The sequence below is a fragment of the Xiphophorus hellerii genome, chromosome 22, assembly GCF_003331165.1.
Source record: "Xiphophorus hellerii strain 12219 chromosome 22, Xiphophorus_hellerii-4.1, whole genome shotgun sequence".
Taxonomy (NCBI): Eukaryota; Metazoa; Chordata; class Actinopteri; order Cyprinodontiformes; family Poeciliidae; genus Xiphophorus; species Xiphophorus hellerii.
This window is the reverse complement of record NC_045693.1, coordinates 12,840,498-12,863,133: the sequence shown is the minus strand read 5'-3', so window position 1 is coordinate 12,863,133 and position 22,636 is coordinate 12,840,498. Positions and strand designations below refer to the sequence as shown.

The window sequence follows — 22,636 nt, the reverse complement described above, 5'->3', positions numbered from 1 at the left end:
CAGAACACATGTGCGTTGTGGATGAGAGCTGGCTGTTTCTTACTTGGACCCAAAGTATGAGATAGTCAGGGAAACAAGACTGAAGAACAGGAGCTGTGTGGGAGCGCTTGGACTAGTTCTGACAAGTACTGGATAAAAATGCCAATGCGATCGGATAGCATGGTATTTCTCTATTTTGGGATAGACTGCAGCTGTCATTAGTGAAATGGTTTTTTTTTTCCAATTTTTGTATTCTTTTTGTATTCTTTCAGCTATACTCCAGCCCTTTTCAGAAAACAAACTTGTATTACAAACTAATATTGACGCCACAGTCCTGATATACTACAAACGCTACCTTTTTAAGATGTTTTGATGTTTTGATATGGTTTGCAATATTACCAAAAGGGGTAAAAATTATAAAGACGTGTGAAGTACGTGAACTCATTTGACTGGTCAGGAAACCACACAACAATAGACTGAGATCTTATATCTGTGACGCACAATGAATGTGAAAGTTATTTTTTTGTCTCTGCTCTAGTCTGAGAACAGACTGATTTGATGATAATATTGTAGAGTAGATCTAATCTTCACAGTAGGAGACCTATTGGGATTATTTTATTAATTTCAGACTGGCAGTTATTATTTTATTATTTTCAGACTGGCAGTAATTTCAACTAATGGCTTGTTCTGTCTGCACACATAACAAAGAGTGAGATGAATAAACTTGCTTCAAGATGAATATAGGGGTGTACTAGAGGGATGTACTTAATGGAGCATTGGTATCACTATTTACATGTTTGTTCATAAAGGGCCTACAGCACAAGAGAGTGCGAAAACAGATATATATATATATATATATTTTTTTTAAGAATTACCAAAACATGGACGGTGAAAGGAAAGCCATAGGGCTCCCACATTCTCAGGCACACTTCACTCTGCGGAGGTCGATGTGTACTAGAGGGGGACAGTTCACAGTTCAGTTTTAAAAAAAGTTTTCAATGTATGCATTATGCAATATTCTAACAAAAAATGTCATATTTTCATTAGCTGTAATCATTATAATTAGCATAAATAAAGGCTTGAAAACACCAGTCTGTGTGTATGTACTCCACATAATGTAGCTCAGTTATCAAAATTATGAAAAATAATATTTATAATAATATTGTATTGTTTAGAATATGACTATGCCACAACTATTTTTGACTTGAACAAATTTGATGTAAGTGGTTGATAGGTTTATTTTGTCATAACCTGCAAAGAATCAGCCAGAGACAGAGATTAGGTTTCTTTTGATTTCTTTTCTGCAGAATAGGAGAATTGAGAACAGACGCGACGAATCGCTGTCAAACACTGTCTGGACTCAATTCTGCCAGTTCTTTCTTTGCATTTCTCTTTATTGTATAGAAAAAGGAGGTTGGGCTTCTCTTCACACAGTCACACAGAGAATTGACCAACCGTCTTTACATTCTGAAACCTCCTATGGACATGCCCTTATAAGGGCATGTGGCTGACCACAACTAATCAGTTACATATGGAACTAATAACACATGAATGTTTAACTACATATACTACAAAAGAAAGAGAAGTTAAGTAAATATAAAAGGAAGAATAATATGAGAGTAATAATATAAAAGAATAATATGAAAAGAATAATATGAAAACATAACTTGTAAAATAAACTCATGAGTAAATGAACAGGAGGATAATTTTCCTAACAGTGGTACTGAAATGTCACAAGTCTTAACATGACATCTCTGAATTTCATCCTGTACTATGCAGACTCTCTGCTCTGTCTGTTGTGAACTAAATTCACTCACTTTGGCATGATTAATGCTGGAAGTGGCTCCAACAGACAGATTCTAAACCATTTAATAATTAATTCATGGTGACACTCAAGCATTGTGATTTGGAAAATTGAGTTTTAATCCCCAGATCATTAAACTTAGGAGTTTAGAGGAGGGCACAGGTTGATTTGATTTTAACTGAATTTGAACCAGACTTGATTTTATGTAATTGAAAATAACATATCATATGTTTCCTGTAAGGTGCCTTGAGAATACATCTGTTGTGAATTAAGGGAGAAAAAAAGATTTTCTCCTATTGGCATGTCAAATTACCCACTAAAGCAGCTTTACAATACACACTCAAAAAGACTAGCATAAAGAAATATTCACAAAAAAAAAACATAAGAAATAAAATTAAGCTTTTTTAGAACAATTAAAAGCACATTTTACAGTTACTAATTAATATTCATATCCATCCCATTTCATGCTAAGAAAAAATTAAGCAGCCAACAAAATAGCTGAGAGAATATTGGTTGTAAAGTCAAAGTTAAATTATAAATGGTATTAACCTTTTAAAAGTGTAATTCTTTGACATTGAATGGCGTGCAGTGTATCCTTTCAACTCTTAAAATTTTTAATCCTAACTTAATATTAGCATTACAGATCAATGTTTTAATGTAAGCATTAGATAAATATGATTACACAACAGATAAATATTTTATGTCTGCCTTTCTGGTATATTTTTATTGAAGAGAGAAAAAGTAGAGCAGTGATGGAGTAAACATGTATTTAATCTACATGCTGTAAAGTCTGTGCTAAATTTCATGAAACAGGAGACTCTTGGACAGACACATCTCCTTCCTGCTGGCTGCTGATAAACCTGTCCCACTGAAATGACCTAAAATAGAAGAGCAAATGTGAATAATAAGATGAACAATAATGTAGCAGAAAAAGGTCAATAACATAGAAATAGTTGATTTTTTAGAAAATATTTTTTTTTTCTGCAGTCAAACTGGATTTCCATACAAATGACCTCTACTTTAATATGATCTTATGTCTGTGGAAATTCAATTAGTGCACCTGATTTATGGGACTATTCATTATCGCATAAATTAGAATCAAGAGAAGAAAAGAAAAGATGCATTTATCAGTGCTCTAATATCTCATAATGAGTTGTAAGTTAGCAATTCAAGGTGCCACTCCCATTTGATGACCTATTACCTTTTCTAGTCGAAAAAGTTAACGTGATGTGTGTAAAACAATGTCCAAAACCTTTTGCTTTATTTAAGACATGGTAACTAGGCTACTGTATGTGAGCTCAGCCCTTTTTTTCTAATACTGATTAGAGCTAAAAGACATATGCATGTGGTAACATTTTGTGCACTGAGAAGCTCATTAAAGCTGCCTTCACAGAAGTGGAAGAAAAATCGGTTTGTTACTCATGCTAACTAACGGATCATGCTTTGTTTGATGTGTGTGCAGCAGAAGCCACATATGATTGCTTCCACATTAAGAGAAATGTTTTATGCTCTGGTTCAACATTTGAAAATAATAACTATTGATTTTTTTTTTCTTTTTTACTGCTTGCATACAGACACATTTATTCAACATCCCTACTTTTCAGAATTTTGTGTTGTTGCAAGCCTTGTGATTAATTCTAACATGGTGAGTTATTTTATTAAACTCATGCAGGCGAGACTTAGATAAACTGAGGAACATTATGTACTTGCCATAGCTATTACAGATGCATTATTTCCTGCAAATTAATAGCCTCCCCTGGTTCCATCAGTGACTTGAAGAAAGACATGTCTTAAATCAGCACTCCTCTCCCTCACCATCACCACAGTCTGACTAAGACGCAGGCTACTTAAATGCATTGACTACATATCAGTAAGATGTATCGATAATAATGCAGACTTGCTGTCAATAGGTCAGGATGGTTATGGAACCTTTGGTGTTGCGGGCCTTTAGAACTTCACGTTTCCTTGCAGTGAGTGTGTCACCAGCTGCCTTTTTCAGTGCTCTGCAGAGCAGACCTAGATAGACAGCCACCATTGTGTTCACAGATAATACACTTCAGTCATCCTTAATGTCATCGTGGCCAGAAAAGGCTCCGAAGCTAAACGGGCTTCTACATCCCAGGAAGAAGAGGGTAACTTTAATAATAGGAGTGGGAACTGTTATTGTTTTATGCACCAATTATTTTTAATGTATGATCTAAAAGTTGTTTTGTATGTAACATCGCAGATGTGGAACAGTGCTGCAGTCGTGTTTTTATGCACAATGGTTAGTAGCCCGTGGATCCAAAGCAATTAAATACTCCTGTTTATGTTAAAGCTGATTAAGTCCACTTTTTTTTTACATAACACTTAATATTCCAGACATGTTGGGCTGCAGGGAAAGCTTGTGGTGTGGTAATCAATTCCATACATTGGCCAACGGTAGGATGCTGAATGGCTAATTGACCACAGTAATGGTGCATAGCTGTGTGGTGGTGGACGATGAAGACATGCACATTAAGAAACAATTAATTTCCAATACTAATGTCACTCTTGGCTGCCTTTGCCGCCACTTATAACAAGGAGCTGTCAGTGATAAGTCATTTCACACTTCATCTAAAGTGCAATTTGATCCTGGCTGGGCAATGCCATGGGGACTTTTTGTTGGATTTAGGAACATTGTATTATTTTGTTTGAAAGAGTCACTTCATCAGATTATCTCATACCTTTTTTTTACCTTCTGTGTGACGAGACAGTGGCGGGTTATGATCCAAGATTGATTTTTCTTTATATTTCCTTTAAGCCAAATTTGTTCAAAACGCATCTATCATTTTTTGACAGGTTTTTCAGAATTTCCTGAGTTCTTCTCTTACCCTGCTGAAAAAGCTTGTTACTCAGTTTTTGTTGGTTTTACAGAGTGGACTTAGATTCTTAGTCCTATATCTCCCTTCACTCACTTCAACCCCATTTGAAGGGGGTCATGCCATTTTTGGGTGGATCTGACAAAGTAGAATATAGGTGAAATAGCAAGAGAACAATTAACCTAATTTTATTTTACACATTTTTGAAAACAAAGATAACAAAGTTGATATTTTAAACCCTCTTTGCCAACGTATATTAGCAACTAAAAATCAGTGCTGTAAACAGAAGCCTGTGTTTCCTGTGGAAAATGTAAAGCATTTTGCACATTGTGTTTCCTTCCTTTAATTTTTGTACACTTCAATGACTCTGGAAATATCAAACTTTGAGCCTTTTTTTACTCACTAAGAACTTTTACTCTGAGGAGTGTTGTGACCTTGTAGTGATTTTATGTATTCTGATACATAAAATCATTGAGTCATGTCATGTTTAAAGTTGACCAAGTCCAGGTGACTTCCAAGTTTATCTTTAAAAAAACGAGTCGGCAGTTTAAGACATAATTAATAAATTTAGCTTTCTGTTCAACAAACAGTTTGACTTACATCCACGGATAATTTTCTTTTCTTGTACATTCACAGATATTTACTCAGATTTTTAATCAAACTTAAACAATATTGTTACCTAGCAAAGATTTAATAAAAAACAGTGTACATTAACCTTTATTTCACAATCAGTCAATCCAACAAGTGATTTTTTTTTTTCATTCAGATAATGCTCAGGTAGATGTGGGTGCTTACCTGCATGATCTGAGAAAGATAAAGTGTCTTTGGCTGTTGTCCACCCACAATAAAACTCAAGGAGAAAGTAACACAAAGGAAATATATGAGAAGGCATCATTTCTTACTCTTGTTTGCAGCAGAAATCTTAGCTTCTTCTGTCATCCTTAGTATTCTGTTTAGTAAGGTAAAACTCAACTTAAATAGTATTTTATTTCTAAATCTTTGAATCTTTATTTTCACATGAAGACTAATGTCATTGAACCTTATATTTGTTTTAGAATCACTCTAATTGTACATCTGACAATAACAAAGGAAGCATATTACAAATGTTTAAAGAGGTTAGTAATGTTCCTAGAGGTCATCAGGTGCCAATATCACTTGTCTCTAAAAGTAAATGCTCTCGTTGTTCATAATCCCAGAGGAGTTTTCTTTCCTCTGCTTTCAGGTTTCCCTTTTTCATAGCGTTCTACAATTTATATAAAACTAGAAAAATCATAAAGACCTGCCAGTTTTTATTTTAATGAAAATCATTCAGAGGTCATTGGAGTTGACCTCTTTTTTCTGCATAGAATTATCAGCTGGTTATTAGGAGCAATCACATTCTAAGAAACTATCTACTTACAACACTGGGCTAAAACAGTTTTCATTTATTTGATAAACTCATGCAGCTCAAGCAGGACTCAAATATTAACTGTTCAGGAAGGACAATAATTTAATTGAATTAATGGTGCCTAAAAACTATACATGTGCAGATTATAAAGAAATACAAAAAAACAAATTATGCTGCAGTGCATCCTTGCATGGCTCTGAAAGCTTGCAACAACTCTGATTGTTCTCATGCTCCAAGACTAGGCATCAAAATTCATTAAAGTCCAATCCGACTGGACCATTGCTATGCTCTGACTTGTCTGTGGATGTTGCGGCATCGTGTCAGTGTCCTTGTAATTATTTTGGAGAGCGTATTTGGTTTAACATGAGCTCACCCAATGAGCCACGACAGGGCATGTTGCAGGCATCTTCCTCATGACTAACTTGCACATGACACAATGTTCCCTGTGCTGATAGATGCAGGGTGGCAGTCTGAAGCAGTGGGTTTCTCTTCTGTGAAAAGATCAGACGTGATTGGTGCTGTAGAAAAGCTGACAGCATAAATTATGAAAGTCTCATTAAGGGCTGTAGGAAATGATTTATCTTACCACAAAATATGGTCATTCAACCACATTTGTCTCCTAGGTTACAGGGTCCATATTGTGCTTTTGCTCACTTAATTTCTTAGGTGTATAATTTTCCACTTATTAGTAGGGGATTTCCATGGATGTTAAAGCATGACTCTATTAAACGGAAGGTCACTGTCTGGTCCTCCAGACAAAATAGCTCAGAAAAGGACAGGTATGCTCTTTGGATATTGGCCGCACTCATAAAGGTGTTAAAAATATGTGTCAGGATTCTCACTTGACAGATGCATTGCTTGGCATGGTGGCGTTGACTTGGCAGTACATGTACCTATCAGGTTATTTGCTCGGGTTCTGTTTTTCTATACTGTTGCCAAGAGCACCTGCCATAATTTTTTTCAGTGTCCTATATAGCAGAACTGTGGAAATCTATATTTTGAGAGCCAATTAGGGGAATTTTTATTTTTTTCCCAAATGCTGCTGACAGAGTACATATTTTAATCAACTTGGATACATTTTACAAAGGAATATTCCATCAAGTGCTTCATAGTAGTGTCCTAGATTTTGGAACATCTCAGTATTTCAGTGCTGTCCAAAGAATTGTTTCTGCACTATTCATATAACTTGACTTCTCTCTGAAATGGTTTCATTAGTAATCCGCTTCCATCTTTGTTTCTGTCAGTGCACAGTAAGTCCTTTCAGTTGCGGCCCTGCAGCAGCCCTACTTTTAGTCACGGGTGGTTCAGCAGTGTCGTCTTTCTAAAAGGCTGGTAATTCTGCAAGTTAGAAGCTAAAGTCCTGGAAATACGATAAGCTTAGCCAACCTGCATAGGCAGATGCACTTTCTAAAAGCCTCTTGTAGCTTAAAAGATGACTTGCACAGTATTCAATAATGGGCTGTTGACAGTTTCTTAGATTTCTTAGTTTTTTTTTTTTCTCTCTCAGTTGTTTCTACAGCTAATTAAGATTTACATTCAAGCAAGCATTTGATACCCAGCCACACTTTTGTGGTTGCTGCTTTTTTTCCCCCTGGATGTTTATTGTGGCAGCATGATTAAATCAGCTGCTTAGACTGGAATCTGTACCTCAGCTGTTTGACTTTTCACAGCAATATACATGTTTGGTTGTGTTGAAACGATTGAAAAACAAACTGCTTGCCGAAGTGCGAGGGGAAAAAGAGAAGAAAATATCTGCTCACGGCACCCAGCAACAGGGCTTCTTGATGCAGTGCTTTGATAACGTCAGAGCTCCATCTAGGTTGCTGTGTGAGGTACTGCTCAATAACCTTGTGATTTTAGATTGTGCTGTAAATTATCATAGCAATCTTCCATAGCCACTCATTTGAATGTGCATTAGTTGTACAAAGCATATTCTCTCTGAACAGACTGCATGCTGGTTGTTTATCCCAGCACATATCCTCCATTTTTGAGCAAGTTCACATAACTTTTCAATGAGGTGCAGTGGCAGTTGCACAGAATTCTAATTTGGCTTCAATCTCAGTCATTAGGAGAGTCAACAGGAAGCAAACAGATGGCAGAAGGAATATGATGGATAATTGTACGTCTCAGAGGACAATTCGTAATTTGTATCTGATTCCGAGCAACCCCCTCATTTTCTTAATGAGAGACTAATTGAGTTTTTCTTTTTGTTTTTTTTTTGTCTTTACGTTGGCTCAAGCATATGGTCCTAGTTAGATGGGATAGTGGCACAAAGGAGATATGTTGAAGACACCAAGATGAACTTCATATTATTATGATTGGATGGCCTGGAAGTGAAAGTGTACTCATGTGCCAGAATATGATGGGTCTTCATCACATCATAATCACTTTGTCTTTCATTATCATATTTTTTGCTTTTTTTCATCCAAAAATAGTTTTTTCTTTGTTTTTTTTTTTACTTAGCATCAAAATGACATTGATGTGCTATTCTGCTGCTGACAACCATAAAATAAATAAAACACAGAATCACAATCTGCACTTTGAATAAATGTGTATTCAATGTTTTTTATGTAATGCATTTTTTATGCATTCTTGTTTGTAGTTGCTTTACACTGGAATGTGTTTTTAGTACATTTTCTTTCTTTTCTCTCCTTGTCAGACTATCCTTGCTGTTTTGCCAAATGTAGTTGTGTTTAGATTTATACTTGGAAAAAAAATTCAAGATAAGGTCTGACTTTATTGCTTTCTATTGATTAATCAAGATAGACTTCTAAAAATATTTTCAAACCATAAACTGTAAGACAAACTGTCTAGCAATAGTTACAGAAAAAGCTAATTAAATACTCCGTCACTCTATTTCTACAGTTGTTAATGTTGGCGATTGACTACCCAGAGGCAACTAGGGTCATAGTTTCCAAAAAAAGTTTATTTTGGGCATGCCTGTCCTTAGAATATTTTTCCAAATGTGCTGTTTGTAAAATGTGAGACATACATTTCTTTTAGTGAGCAGACATTTTTTCCTCGGAACTCTCCAGTGGATGCAATGCTATTTTTGCCTATTTTTGTCTTTTGCTTATTGTTGTGGGCCCTGCGCTGCTTTAGATATTGTTCTTTTTCAGTTAATGTTGTTTGCAGCAATATTGTTTGCAGCAAAATTTGTGCTAGAGCTAATTTTGACTTTGCAGTCACTATGGTGAAAGTTGTCCACAATATTTTTGCTTTTTTATGCCTGCGTTTAATGTCCCTCACTGTAGTTTGTTGGAGTTCAAAAGATTTAGAAGCTTTGTAATCCTTTCCAGATTGATCAATTTGAGAGCCGTTTGCATTACGTTAGATCAGAACAAGATATGTTTTATTTTAAAATCTCTTAGCCTATTTCACATTGTCAGAAGTGATTTCTTGATTGGATAAATCTGCACTACAGATTTTGCTTGTATACAAAAACTGTGGTTAATAGATGAGTCAACAAGAAGGCACAATTGTTTTCAATAGTAATTACCTTAGTAACTGAAATCATCAGTTTAAAATGCTTCTTATATTTAGTTAATATTTTTGTATTAAAAAATATAAGATGGAGCATTTAGTTTGACACAATAGCAAAATCTGAAGAAATTTGTAAAGTGAGAATACTTATGCTTTATTTTTGTGCTTATACTACAAAAGGGTAAAAGCTGTGGTATTTTTGCTCAGAATTTTAGACTGACAGATGGTTAGCTTAATCTTATTGCTATGGTTATTTTAATTGTTCAACATTGTTTGGTGTAAATAAATAAATAAAACTATCCCCCTATGCTTTTAACACAATAAATGTGTCCTTAAATATACTTTCAGCACCCAATACCAACATGTGACTTCAAACAAAAACACTTTTTTCAGTCCCAGTAGCTTAGCAAGAGTTGAGTAATGGATCACAGACAATCACAGGTTAAGGAGGTTTTCTCCTTTGCCATTTGTGTTCAGCGTTCTCTCTATTTCCAGGGACTTTACCGTTTCAAAGTGCAGTAGCAATGAAGTGCCTCTCATTAAAACCTGCATTTGTGCCAGTCAGTCAGTCAGTCAGTCAGTCAGGAATGCATGGGAAGGCAGTAAGCGAAGCGCCCCAGATAGAAGCTACTCGTTGTGGCTTCTGAGTAAAGGCTCATTTCATGCAAGGTTAGACACATCAGTCATTGGACATGGGGCTGGCTTTTACTGCCTTTCAATAAAATTACACATGGAACGTGTCCACAAGGTGAAGTAGAACCTGGATATAAAATGTCTACGTCTGGATTCTCTGCACCTGGCGTGGCCGCTGTCAGCCTCAGCTTAAAATTTGCGGCACGTAGCGGATCAAAGCTTCAATGGGGGCCACAGCCACAGACCCTAGAAATGTTCACTCTGTTTGAACATAGTGAGTGTTTTTATTAGCAAGACATTAGCTATATCAAGCCCAGAGATTGCTTTATGTATATTTCCTAATTAGCTAAAAGCTCCAGTGAGCTGTGTTGGGAAAGGAATAAATCTAAAAAGGAATTATAGTCAACAAGCTATTTTTCAGATGAAGAATCATCCTGTCCAGTAACATTCATGTATAAAAACTCCTGACAATACGATGATGGCTCCTGTGAGCCTACAGCAAATGTAACACTATTGCCTCAAATTCTGAGCCCTGTTATCATTCTGCTATAACAAGATCATCTGCTGTGTTTGCAGCCCAGCAGTAACCGGGTTGTTGCCGGGCATTGGTAGCCGGTAATCTGAACAGACATTCTTTTTTATGTTTTAGCCAAAGATTTTTTTAATATTGTTTCCAATGCTCCACAACTGCCATGCTGTTTCTGTTTCAGTATGTGATTTTGAGCTTTGCTAACATGTGCACTACTGAAGACCAGCTTGTGAAGCTGATTGGGGAAAAAAAGTTAGTTTTCTCTCCATTTGACTTGCTGGCTGTATCTAAAGGAAAGGTCATACTGCCCTGTTAAATTTGTTTCACTTTATATATATATATATTCATTTGTATATATGAATCTATCTATCTATCTATCTATCTATCTATCTATCTATCTATCTATCTATCTATCTATCTATCTATCTATCTATCTATCTATCTATCTATCTATCTATCTATCTATCTATCTATATATATAGTATATACTGTATATATATATACAGTACAGACCAAAATTTTGGACACAACTGTGTGTCCAAACTTTTGGTCTGTACTCAGTTCAGACCAAAAGTTTGGACACACCTTCTCATTGAATTCAATGAGAAAGTGTGTCCAAACTTTTGGTCTGTACTGTATATATATATATATATATATATATATATATATATATATATATATATATATATATATATATATATATATATACACAGTATATATACTGTATATATGCTCTTGAGGCCAAATTAGTGTTAATTCATTGCTGTTTTTAAATTAAAACAGCAATGTTCACATTTAGGATACTGAACTAGGTGAAGGACTATGCTCTCCAACTGCCCCTGTGTCTTTAATTTCATGTAAAAATTGCTCATTATATGAGGAATATAGCTGATGCCAGTGGTTGCAGTTTGATGAGTGTTGAGAGTTTTAGTCCTAGTTTCTGAAAGACTTTACCAACATCCTACAAGTGACGAACTCCTTGAACAATTTTCTGCTGTTTAAAATGTTTGCAAGTGATGTCTAGATCATATTTTTCCCAGAGTACTATACGTCACCGACTCCATATTTGATAAACTGATGCACACAGTTTATGCAAAGTCTAAGAACATATGTTTTTTTTTAATGCAGAATGTTCCTTGATTATGCATAAACCAACAAATAAAGATGAATTTTTCCATAATTTGCCATGACCTTAATTTTATGTTCATGAGCTTACAATGGAAGAAAAGATAGTTCCTGTATATGCAAATGGTCCTACTATTTTAAGCAAATGTATGCCAAAAATCCTTGGTAAATGAGCATTGAAGAGCAATCCCTCTTTTCCCCAATTTGCTTAATGACGCACGTTTTCAGGGACAACATTGTAGCTCTGAGACTTCTGTCTTTGATATAATGATTCATGGCTATGAGGTAAAGTGCAAGCAAAACAAAGTAAATACATCATTTTTTTTTCGCCGCACAAAAGGAAAGAAATCTCTATGTGATGGATTTGTCTGAATGTGATTGTCTCTCCTTTGTTACTGAAGTGTTAAGGCTGATGGATATCGATAATAAGTATTCTGTTTAGTTTTGACTGAATGACAGATACCTCATAAATCTTAAAGTTAATTTCTTTACAAGTGCATCGTTCATAAGTTTTGAATACTAGCCAAGAACAGTAAAAATGTTCCTTAGTAATGACACAGTATATGCATCACCTGCGCTTTCTGCCTTGTACTGCTCAGAGGAATCATTGTCTTATGTTGCTTTGACAAATGACAACAGCTCACCCCTCCGGTTATTAAAATTCTCGTTCATCTCTCATGTTTACCGTCACATGGCCACAGGCCTAACTACAATCTAAGCAGTTCAATTAAACCATACTTCTCAGTACTTTTCTTCTTTTATCTTTTGACACTTTGTTTATTTTCCTTCGACTGTAGGCTTTCAAAAACCATCTTGGTTTTACAAAAAAGTATCTTCAGTCTAAAAGAGTAAAAGTTGAGACGAATCGTGCACTGCATTAACAGATTGTAGTTAGTGTAAGGTTTTTGTTATTCTCCTGTCCAATCTGCTGTAGATATATTTGCTCAAATGTCAGAACCTTTGAATCATAGAGAATGGGGCGGGTAATTACTGTTTGGAATCTAAATATCTTACAAAGCTTAAAATGGATGACAATTTGCATGTTGCTTTTCTTGTGTTGCTCATCATGCACTGTTAGGAGTAGAATTAAATCACATGGGATTGACCATAAGCATAATATCATGTTAGTAATAGAGTTGATAAATGACTGTCTGAGGTAGATAATCATGGAAAAAATAATTAAAACTATTCTGAAGCAAGTAATGTTAGCAAACATTTCAAAGTGCAACAGCCACTTCCTGAAAAACTGCTACTTGGTAAATATAATAAAATGTTTCTATAGTGACTTGAAAAAGTAACACCTTCAGCATTTCCCTTTTTGAGATTTTTTTATTTTATTTTATGTGAAAGACCAAATCAAACTAGCACATAATTGCCAGAGGTAAAGAACACCTACATGTTGAAAATATTTTGCCCCCAAATCTGAAAATATAACATAGTAACACCTCCACCATGTTGCTTTATAGTGGTTGTGTGTTAAGGGTTATGTGCAGTGTTACATTTTTCTTTTGCTTTGCCAGAGAGTTCAGTTTTATTGTTATCTGACCAGAATGTCTTCTTCCTTAACGCTCAACACTTTTTTTCTTGCTCCTTGACTTTTTTAAGTTTTGCATAGTGTTTTCTAAAATAACCCTGCTTTAAATGTTTTCCACAACTTTATCCTTCCACAACTTTATACATTTTTTCGCGTATTATCTGTCTCATATTGTACTGTCAGCACATTGTGACAGCTCAATCAAATATGTAAAAGATAAATTTTAACGAAAGTTACTGCAGCTTTAACAGAACAACTGTATTCATACTGAGATCAGATAGACAGGTGATCTCAGTCTTATTTGCTGATTTCTGGAGGAAACTGGTTGCACTGCATTTTATTTTGAGGTACTGTAGTAAAGGAGGTTGAATAAAAATGATCACTATGGTATGTTATTCTCCTTTTTCTCTAAAGTTATGAACTATGTTATGTTGGTCTTCCATGTAAAATCCAATTAAAATGCACTGAAATCATTGGTTGATGTTGAAGATGTGTAGAAAAATGAAAATAAAAGCTATTTAATTTATCAACAGATTCCCTACTCAGCTGTATTTTCTCTTGTTTGTAATTAGTATTAGATAAGAAAGGTTAATAAGGCTGATGTTTTTTTTATTGTCAGTGAATTCTGCAAGGGTTACTCTTAACCTAACCTTTGAGCTCTTAACCTAACCGTTTAACGTTTTTGTTTCACACTCATCTGTGCTGCTTTTGCATTGACCTTCCGAAAAATAAACTGTGTTAACCTGTAACAACTGTTGTCAATTTGAGGCAAAGATGAATTGAGAGTATTGTCACACCTACACAAATTAAAATAATTAAAATGGAATCATACATTTATCTTTATTTGGGGGACATTAATTGGAAAAATGCATCACTTGTTTTTTTCAGATTTCCTTATAATGTGGAAAAATTCAAGATGACTTTTTTTTTTTTTTGCCAAAGAAAAAATTGGCAGAAAATTACTGACACCACCAGGTACTACAGAATGTACTGATGAAGAGATACATGTCTGCAGTGGTTAACTCCACTGACACATCTGGCTATTAGTTCAACCGCCTGCTGTTTTTCCAGCCATCAGTACAGATGCACATTTCTCTTTTAGGGGACACAAGTTCACACAGAGGCTTTCAGCTTAATTTCAGCAAAACAGATGTGGACACAATCAACTCAGATTCAAAGACCTTTTGAGCATGCCTTTGAAGCCGGGTACTTTATGAGCTTATAGTGATGAAGATCGTTATCTGCATCAAAAAAGCCGTGGTGTTTCTACCTGGTGGGTTTTTCCTCCTTTCATTATACCCTTGTAATATTCTCATTTTTTATGCAAACACAAACACAGCTTTCTCGGTGCTACTCCAGAGAAGTGGTGTCTTTTAACTAGACTTTGGATCGTATTTTTTTCCCCCCTTATTCCAATTATGGAAACATTATTTAACACAAGCAGATTGATACCACTTGTTTTGTCGGGCTGCTGGCTCTTCTGGTTGTGACCACATAGTTTATTAAAACATTTTGAAATAATAATGAATAGATCATATGAGATGACTGATTGCCCATTTTATACCTTGTGAACATAGAAGTCAGAAGATGTTAGCTGTCTGAAAGTTGGGGAATGCAGGGATCTGAGGCAGTTTCATATTTTGAAGAGAGTTTCTGATGAAAACTATGAAGCCAGTTCATATTTTGCCTGCAGTGGACAATTCTCTCGGCATCATTATTTAGTATAAATACAAAATGGCTTTAAATAATAGCCAGCCCAAGAAGGGACCAAGACCAAGAGAAACTTCTATCATATGAAATCCAGTAAAAAAAAAAAAAGCCTAAGCAGTTCATATAAGCTCAATTTTAGTTATTTTAAAACCATTAGATTATTTACCAGATTATTTATGACTAAGCTAATGAATATTTACAGAAGAGGATTTTAGAGGCAGTGCTCCACCAAGGTTCTTCCTGTCTGTACTGAGAACAGAGCAAAGTTATCAACTAAACACTTTTAATTCATAGTAAAGTAATTTTTTGATGTTAAAATGTTGTAAAAAGCAAACAGACAATAGTGATTAAAATGCACGCTAATTTCATAAATTTTTTTTACCCTTCGTACAACTCTGTTAATCGGTTTCTCTGAACAAAAGCCTTTGGTTTCATTCTTGATGTGGGTTTCACTCTGAAAGATAATTGGCCTTGCACTGCTTCTGCCTCCATTCACTGTGTAAATAATTATCATCTCCTTTGTAAATCAATAATAAACTGACTTGCACATAAACCACTTTTGCTCTTGGTACCTTATTGGCCAAGAGAACTAACTACTGCAGGTAAGATATACATCACTTATATTCATCGACAGAACCTCACTTCAAAAATTTTGTACCAGCCCTTTAAACAAGAGTCAAGACTTTAAACATCCATATCACTGGCTGATGCATTGTACTGTCTGATGTACTAACATAAGTTATGTGTGAATCTGTTGTTAATGCATCACGTGTATTGCCAAACAGCAAACGACAAAATCATCCCATTCGGCCCACACTGCCAGAAGTAATGCTAGTTTTAAATCAAAACTTGAAGTAACAAATAATTTGCATAAGCTATTTAAGTATTGATCGCTGTCTCGAATTTACTTCAAACAGCTGATGCAAATTCCAAACACATTATTACTAGCATCACTTTTCTCAGTGTTGTTGCACTGTTCTCATTGTGTCTTTGTTCCTCTGTGGGAAACAAAGAGGACATGCACTGTAATGTATACAGCTCAGAATACATTTGTATACGGTTATATTTTGGGCTTTGGTCAACCAAAACGAATTGAATGAAAATGTGAGTTTACTGAGGAAACCGTGGATCAATAGCATGCTATGTCCATGACCCCCTTCCTATGTGGCTTTCTGATGGCTTACACATTTTTACTTTCATTTATCTTTGTTTTCTTTTATGGGTGTGCAGGAGGGAGGGAAGGAGGGCGGGTTTGTAGCTGGTTGAATAAGTTGCTAGACTCTTTTAAACCAGAGTGAAATTACTTGCATGTTTTCTATATGTCTTCGCTGTGATTTCAAGTTCAATTAATACTTCCAACTCACCCTTAAAAATCTGTTGCATTGTTCTATGCCATAGAGAGAACAAAACAAGATTTTTAAAAGAAAAGAAAACAAAACAAAAAAACTTGTGTGGTCTTTGTTTCTAGCCATGTATTGCAGTTTGCTTCAAATATCCTGAAAACAGAATGTAATAAGCTTTTGTTCTTTAAGAAGATCATGTTTAAGCCTAGCTTTCATATGAACCTCTATTTTGTCCCATAGAATATGGAATGATCGGAGAGCATACAGTAAAAAGTCAGCGGCCACGATCAGTTCATGACACAAAGGCCCTGAAGGAGCAAGCTGAATCTGCTAAATTTATGGCACAAACTGGTAATGAAATAGTTATGTTTCTTTACTTTATTTTGTTAACTAAAGTTAATTTATTTCATCATGCATGCTCTCTCTTGTACTGCACTTTTCAAGTGGAAATGTTTTGCATTTTTATTTTTTCCTCCCCATTCTCAAACGCCACATATAAAATTAAGGACAATAAATTTCCCATATCTTCATGAGTATTTGCTTTGAATTTAGAGCCTAATTTTTTGTGAATGTTTCTTTTATTGTCATATAGTGAGGTGACAAGTGGCTTATTCACACAGACTTTTTGAAGAACATTAATTAAACAGTAGTTCGAAAGTAAGGAAGTGATGTGGTTAATCATTTCCTCCTAGACACAATAAATGAAATGTCATTTGAAAAAAAAAAGACCCTTGAGCAAAAATTAAACACTTTCTAAAAGTGAACTGATAGATGCTACCCTTAGACAATCACTGAAGCTTTGTGGCTTTATCAAGTGTAGCATCAAATTCATTGTTAAAGCCAGAAGGGATCTAAATTCATTTAATGCATCTTATGACATGTCACCCTATACTTTTCTAACTTTAATTAAAAAGAAAATAAGGCTGACCGAAATTAAACCAACGATGTTTAGTTTTCAGACTTAAGTTCTTTTGTGTTTTAGTTAGAAAAATCTTTTTTTTCTGACATGGGTGGGTTTATATATAACTGTTATTGAGATTTTTATTTTCCTTATGTTGATTTTGGGAAATGTTTTTATATTTGTCATGGGTTGATCCATTTGTATTTCTGTCATTGTTTGACAACCGTCTTTCCTTTCATTAACGTTTTGATTTATAAAATGCTATACATCCAACACATACATGCCTGTACTAATACACACTCATTAACATTCCTCCTCTCCATTCGCCGCAGGTGTGTCTGTTCCCCTGTTGAGTCACATTGCTGGGCTTTTCTGTTTCTCATCCTCACCCGATTTACTCTCCCTATACTGCCTCATTGAACAAATTGATCCACCTTTCAGTCTATTTTATGATCTCCAAAAATTAAAGGCAGGATTAAGATCCTATTTGGCTGAATCTGTGTCCCGTGAAACAAGTTAAAAGCATACCGTGTCTTTTTTTCTTTTCTTTTGTTTTGTAATTCTGATCCAGTCTGATGACTCACAATGACATAAATGTATTCAGAGCTGCAACTAAAAAAAAATGTTCATCTCTGTGTTAAATTGTTTCTCTCAAACATTAAGCCTCAAAGAAAATTAATACTTCACCTGGGGGTTTGACATAATCAGACATCAATAATTTGGTGACAACTCTGATGAATATGTCTCCACAACTCTCACTAAATGATTCCTTTTGCCTTTAGACTATCAGGAATTTGAAATTCATCTCAATGCTACATTATATTTACATGGCTTCATTGAAGGCCTTTTTTAATCACAAAGGGCCCCATAGGGGTTCCTATATTACTTACATACCCATCAAGAAATTTATGTGGTAACTTTGTCCGCAGTCTGCATACAGATTTACATAACTGTGGAATCATGCAGTCTTAAAAACTTGATCTGTGGAAACAGAATTCTCCCTTCTTTGTGGTTCAAAGAAACTTTTTGGCACCACAATTTGAACTAAATTTGAGAAAAGGTCTAACCCAAACTTGAAGATGGTTGATGTCTGCTAACAAAAAAAAAATACTGCTAAAGTTATAATTTTCCTTGATAACAAGGTCATCATATAAAAACAAGTTTCATAACCAATAGCCTTTCATCAATGTTATCAAACGTAGATGGTTCACCGCAGAGCAAGGGAATCCTCCTCTAAAACCCTTTTTCCTGAACTAACACCATTAAATTCCATTTTCTATTTTTTATTTTTTGCAGATGTTGTCTTTCTTGCATGTCACCACACTCTTGTAATTTTTTTGTTTTGCTTTCAGTTTTACCAAAATGCATGCATTTCTTAAAAAAAAAAATGAAGTAAAAAGTTAGATGTATCCCTGATGTCTACTGTAATACCTTCTCTGTGATCTTTGCATAAATACACATTTTTACTTTCTGGTAGAAGTCTGATTAATTTACACAGCTCTGCGACACTGCAAACATAATTAATGCAACTACTCTCTGTAATCGCAGTTGCAAAAACACTTATGTGCTGCATGCAAATTAAATATGAAGTCAGATGAATTAGGCTCAAGTATTCATCAAAGATCACATAAAGGTGGCACAGACTGTATAATAGCGTTTCTGTAAATCTTTAGAGTCCCCTTTCTAACCCCAACGTGACTCATGTTGGCCCCTTCCAACTTTACTCAACCCAGCCCAACTTGCCCCACCCACGCTCCGTAAGCCGTGCGCAGGACCGTATTGCTGCATTTAACTAGTGTCACCCTTCTCCCACACAGGTGAATCAGGTGCAGAGGAGTGGTCCCAGTGGAGCTCATGCTCTGTAACATGTGGTCAAGGGTCGCACGTGCGAACAAGAACATGTGTCTCACCATACGGAACACACTGCAGCGGCCCTTTAAGAGAATCAAGGGTTTGCAATAACACTGCCCCTTGTCCAGGTAGTGTTAGCCGCAGATTCTTGACTATTAATGTTTTGCTTCTTTGTTGTTGACATGGGAGGAATTTTGTTGTTCTGTTCTAACAAAACTTTGAATGTGTCTATATTTAAGAATGTGCTGTTATTATTTAGAGCTTTTATAATTAATCTAATCTTTCCTTTTTCCAAATATTTTTGTAATTGTTCTTTTTTTTCCATTGCCACTTTTTTTAGTTTTCCCATTCCATATAACTGTAAAGCAATACATCAGCATTAAGAAAAAAATGGTTTCATGACATGTGGACCTGCATGAAGCTCGGGGAGTCATAGATACTGATGTCGTCAGCGTCATTTCCTTGAAGGTCAACTGTGCATTTTAAAATAGCTTGGCAGAGTTTCTCCAAACAAGCTGGAAGGCATTTCATCATAAACTTATAATGACATGGCAAATGAATCACTGGTAGTCAGGTATCAGAATCAGAAGCTTTTCTGACTGGTGACTGCGGCATGCTAATGCTTGTTAATATTCATCTAAAAGGAATGTGAACCCCCCTGTCACCATTATCCATTTTTGGAATTATTTACACAGATAAATAAGTAGATTTCGTAATTAAATTCTGCACTCCTGGTTAGTTTGATGAAGCTGATAAATGTGGTGCTTCTGAGACTACATTGCAAACACCAAAGTAATTGAAATGATTAGAAAACACTGCAAGCTGCATCTTCTGATAGCTTCTAAGATTTTAGATGAACCATACTTCTTTTACCAGATGGGACGTGTGTAAGTAAGAACTCGGTGGCTTTCAAGCAGGTAATGATCTTTTGTTGAATGTGAACTCTAAGAAACGGACCCCAACCTTGTCCAAAATTGAAATAATGTAAGATTGTCACACTATGTTAAGCAATTTAGCATTAACACAAGAAAGGAAAAATAAGATGCTAAAACATTTTTGCGACAAGATACTTACTGACAAAAGCTTAGTGTGCCACATCTTATTTTTTTAAATTTTGTTTGCTAATATGTAATTTCTGCCATTTTAACTGTTTAATAATTCTGTTTCCTGTTATGATAAACAAAGAGATTTATTTCACCTATTATAAAATCAAAACCTAATTTTTTAAAGCTATCTTCTAAAATCAATTATTATTTAGTATAGTTGTAGTAAACCTTGCTACACCACAGTAGCTAGGTCAGTCCAAACAAAACATTTGTATAATGAAAACCTTGTAGGAATGACAGATTAATTGTCTTTCTTTAAACTACCTGTATTATGCCAAGATTGAAATATACTCCTATGCTGCATAAATATTTCCAAGTAACAGTTCCAATCTAAGACAAACCCAAGGCTTGTTGGCACAATCAGTGAAAACAGCAACACTACTGGTGAGCACTGCAGGGTGAAATCAAACATGCTGTTAGGAAACCAAGGCTTCCACAAAAGTTGTGAGACTGTTTTCAAAATAAAGCATCTGCCAAAACAGATTTCTGCTTCTTGAAATATCTCCTTTGATTCTTTAGTCCTCTTTATAACTGAACTGACAGTGTTCACCTTTCTGCCTTTGAATTATATTCACTTTATGTTGCAGAAGGAAAACAGCTCAGGAATTCTGAAAAAATTGCATCCCCAAAGGATTTGTGCAATATAAGCAAACAGTACAAACAATAATGTTAAGATGTTTTATTGGCGCACATATTTAGCCATGTGCGCCAATGTTGACAAATGTGACATTGTTGCTTCATTCTGATTAAATGACATCACCAATTTGCAGCATTTATTTTTTTTTGCTACCAAAGTCATACAAATTGCTATTAAATTTTATTTATTATGACATTTTTTATTAAGGACAAGCCTAAACTTCTGATGGTCTGATAAATGAACAAAAACAATCTGGTTTCATAGAGATGTGGCGTTAAAAACAAAAACTGAAGTAAAACAATATAAAAGTTTATCACATCGTACAAAAAAAAATATTTGCAACTTGAGTTAGTATTTTTTGCAAAAAACTACATCAATTATTTTTAAATATAATAATAACTATTGCTATATAAACTGTAGCTATAGCAGTTTTATTATTAATAGTTATTTGAGTCTTGCTTCCTCTTGACAAAAAATAATAATAAGACAACATAGACATGTTTCCTCAACAATCAAATGAAAATGAAAGTAAGCTCATTAGCTAAGTCAGAACTACCTAATGATAGTTTAAAGATTAAGGTGGAAATGTAGTATCTAGAGTAAATTAAAAGTGGATGTCGGCTAAAGCTTAAAGCATATGTTTACAGGGAAGGGTAACCTCAAACGTTAACACAATAAAGAGCAGTTTCATTTACCGGTATTTCCAAAATAATTGTTTATTGAACAAAATCTTAAATTTTTTTCTGACACTGCACTCTATAAAATCATACCAGGGGACCAAAAATGGATTTAGTTTATTGTACCAACAGATATGCTAACATTACTTTTTTAACAATATTATCTCAAAAAAGGGGGCGGCTTGTGGTCCTTTGGTGCCAAACTCAACTGAACTAAACTAAATTAGAAAAGTTTTTTTGCATAGAGGAAGTGCCAAGCCAAACACACATTGTGATAAAAAAAATAATAAAAAATTAAGGACTTGAAGATGTCACACTGCGTAAACTCAATATCATCAAGCGTTCACACGGATTCTAGATTGTGCAAATGGTTGCCTTAGTAGAGTCGAGTAATAGATATTTGAGAATAAATGCATAGAAATTACAAGCAGTGACCCTTCTGATATTAAATTCTTCTAATATTAAAGATGGGTGAGGAAAAGAAGACCGTGGTGGAAAATCTAATAGCTCAGAATGAGAGGTCAATAATAGCAAATTGGTTTTAGCACAATCTTCTCAGAAAATTCCTTCTAGTGCCTGATGTTTGTTGGAGGTATTATTTTGCAACTGTGGTGAACTCGTCATTCTGAAGAGTCACAGATCACCAAATCAGTCTCCAGAAATTACACTATGCTACGTTATATATAACCAGAAAAAAACATAGTACTGTGAACACAATTTTAACCACAGTAATGAAGATGATGAACTGTTTTGGTGGCTTTGAGTCTATGAATTTTTACAACTAGTTATGATGAGGTTCAGTTTAGACTTGTCTCCTGATTGTGGCCTAAAACTTGGACTCACTTTATAATTTCCATCTGTAAAATATTGTTTCAGACAAAGAATAGGCTTTTTTATTGGAAATGTTATTATTATATGTGTTACTTCTGACTAAATGCCTGTACAACATATAATTAAACATTATGTTTGGTTGATATTCCAAGTTTTAATGTAACCACCAACATCATATTTAATGTTTAAGCAAACATATGAATCACAAACCTTTCTATTTATGTTCCTAATTTGAGCTCGATCATATGCATCAAGAAATGTAAAGC

At 34.8% G+C, this 22,636-nt stretch overlaps 1 protein-coding gene across 7 annotated transcripts in view; it reads left to right on the top strand.

The window, feature by feature from the left end:
- Positions 1-22,636, top strand: part of adgrb3 (adhesion G protein-coupled receptor B3) — a 126,786-nt gene that overhangs the window by 38,211 nt on the left and 65,939 nt on the right. For 4 of the 7 annotated variants that reach the window (XM_032552935.1, XM_032552933.1, XM_032552931.1 and 1 more), the window contains 2 exons: positions 16,608-16,718; positions 19,086-19,247. The exons of 2 other annotated variants lie outside the window; for them this stretch is intronic. In XM_032552935.1, the coding sequence (XP_032408826.1) occupies positions 16,608-16,718; positions 19,086-19,247 (273 nt within the window). The remainder of the gene's footprint in view (positions 1-16,607; positions 16,719-19,085; positions 19,248-22,636) is intronic. One more of the 7 variants, XM_032552934.1, reaches the window with a different exon arrangement.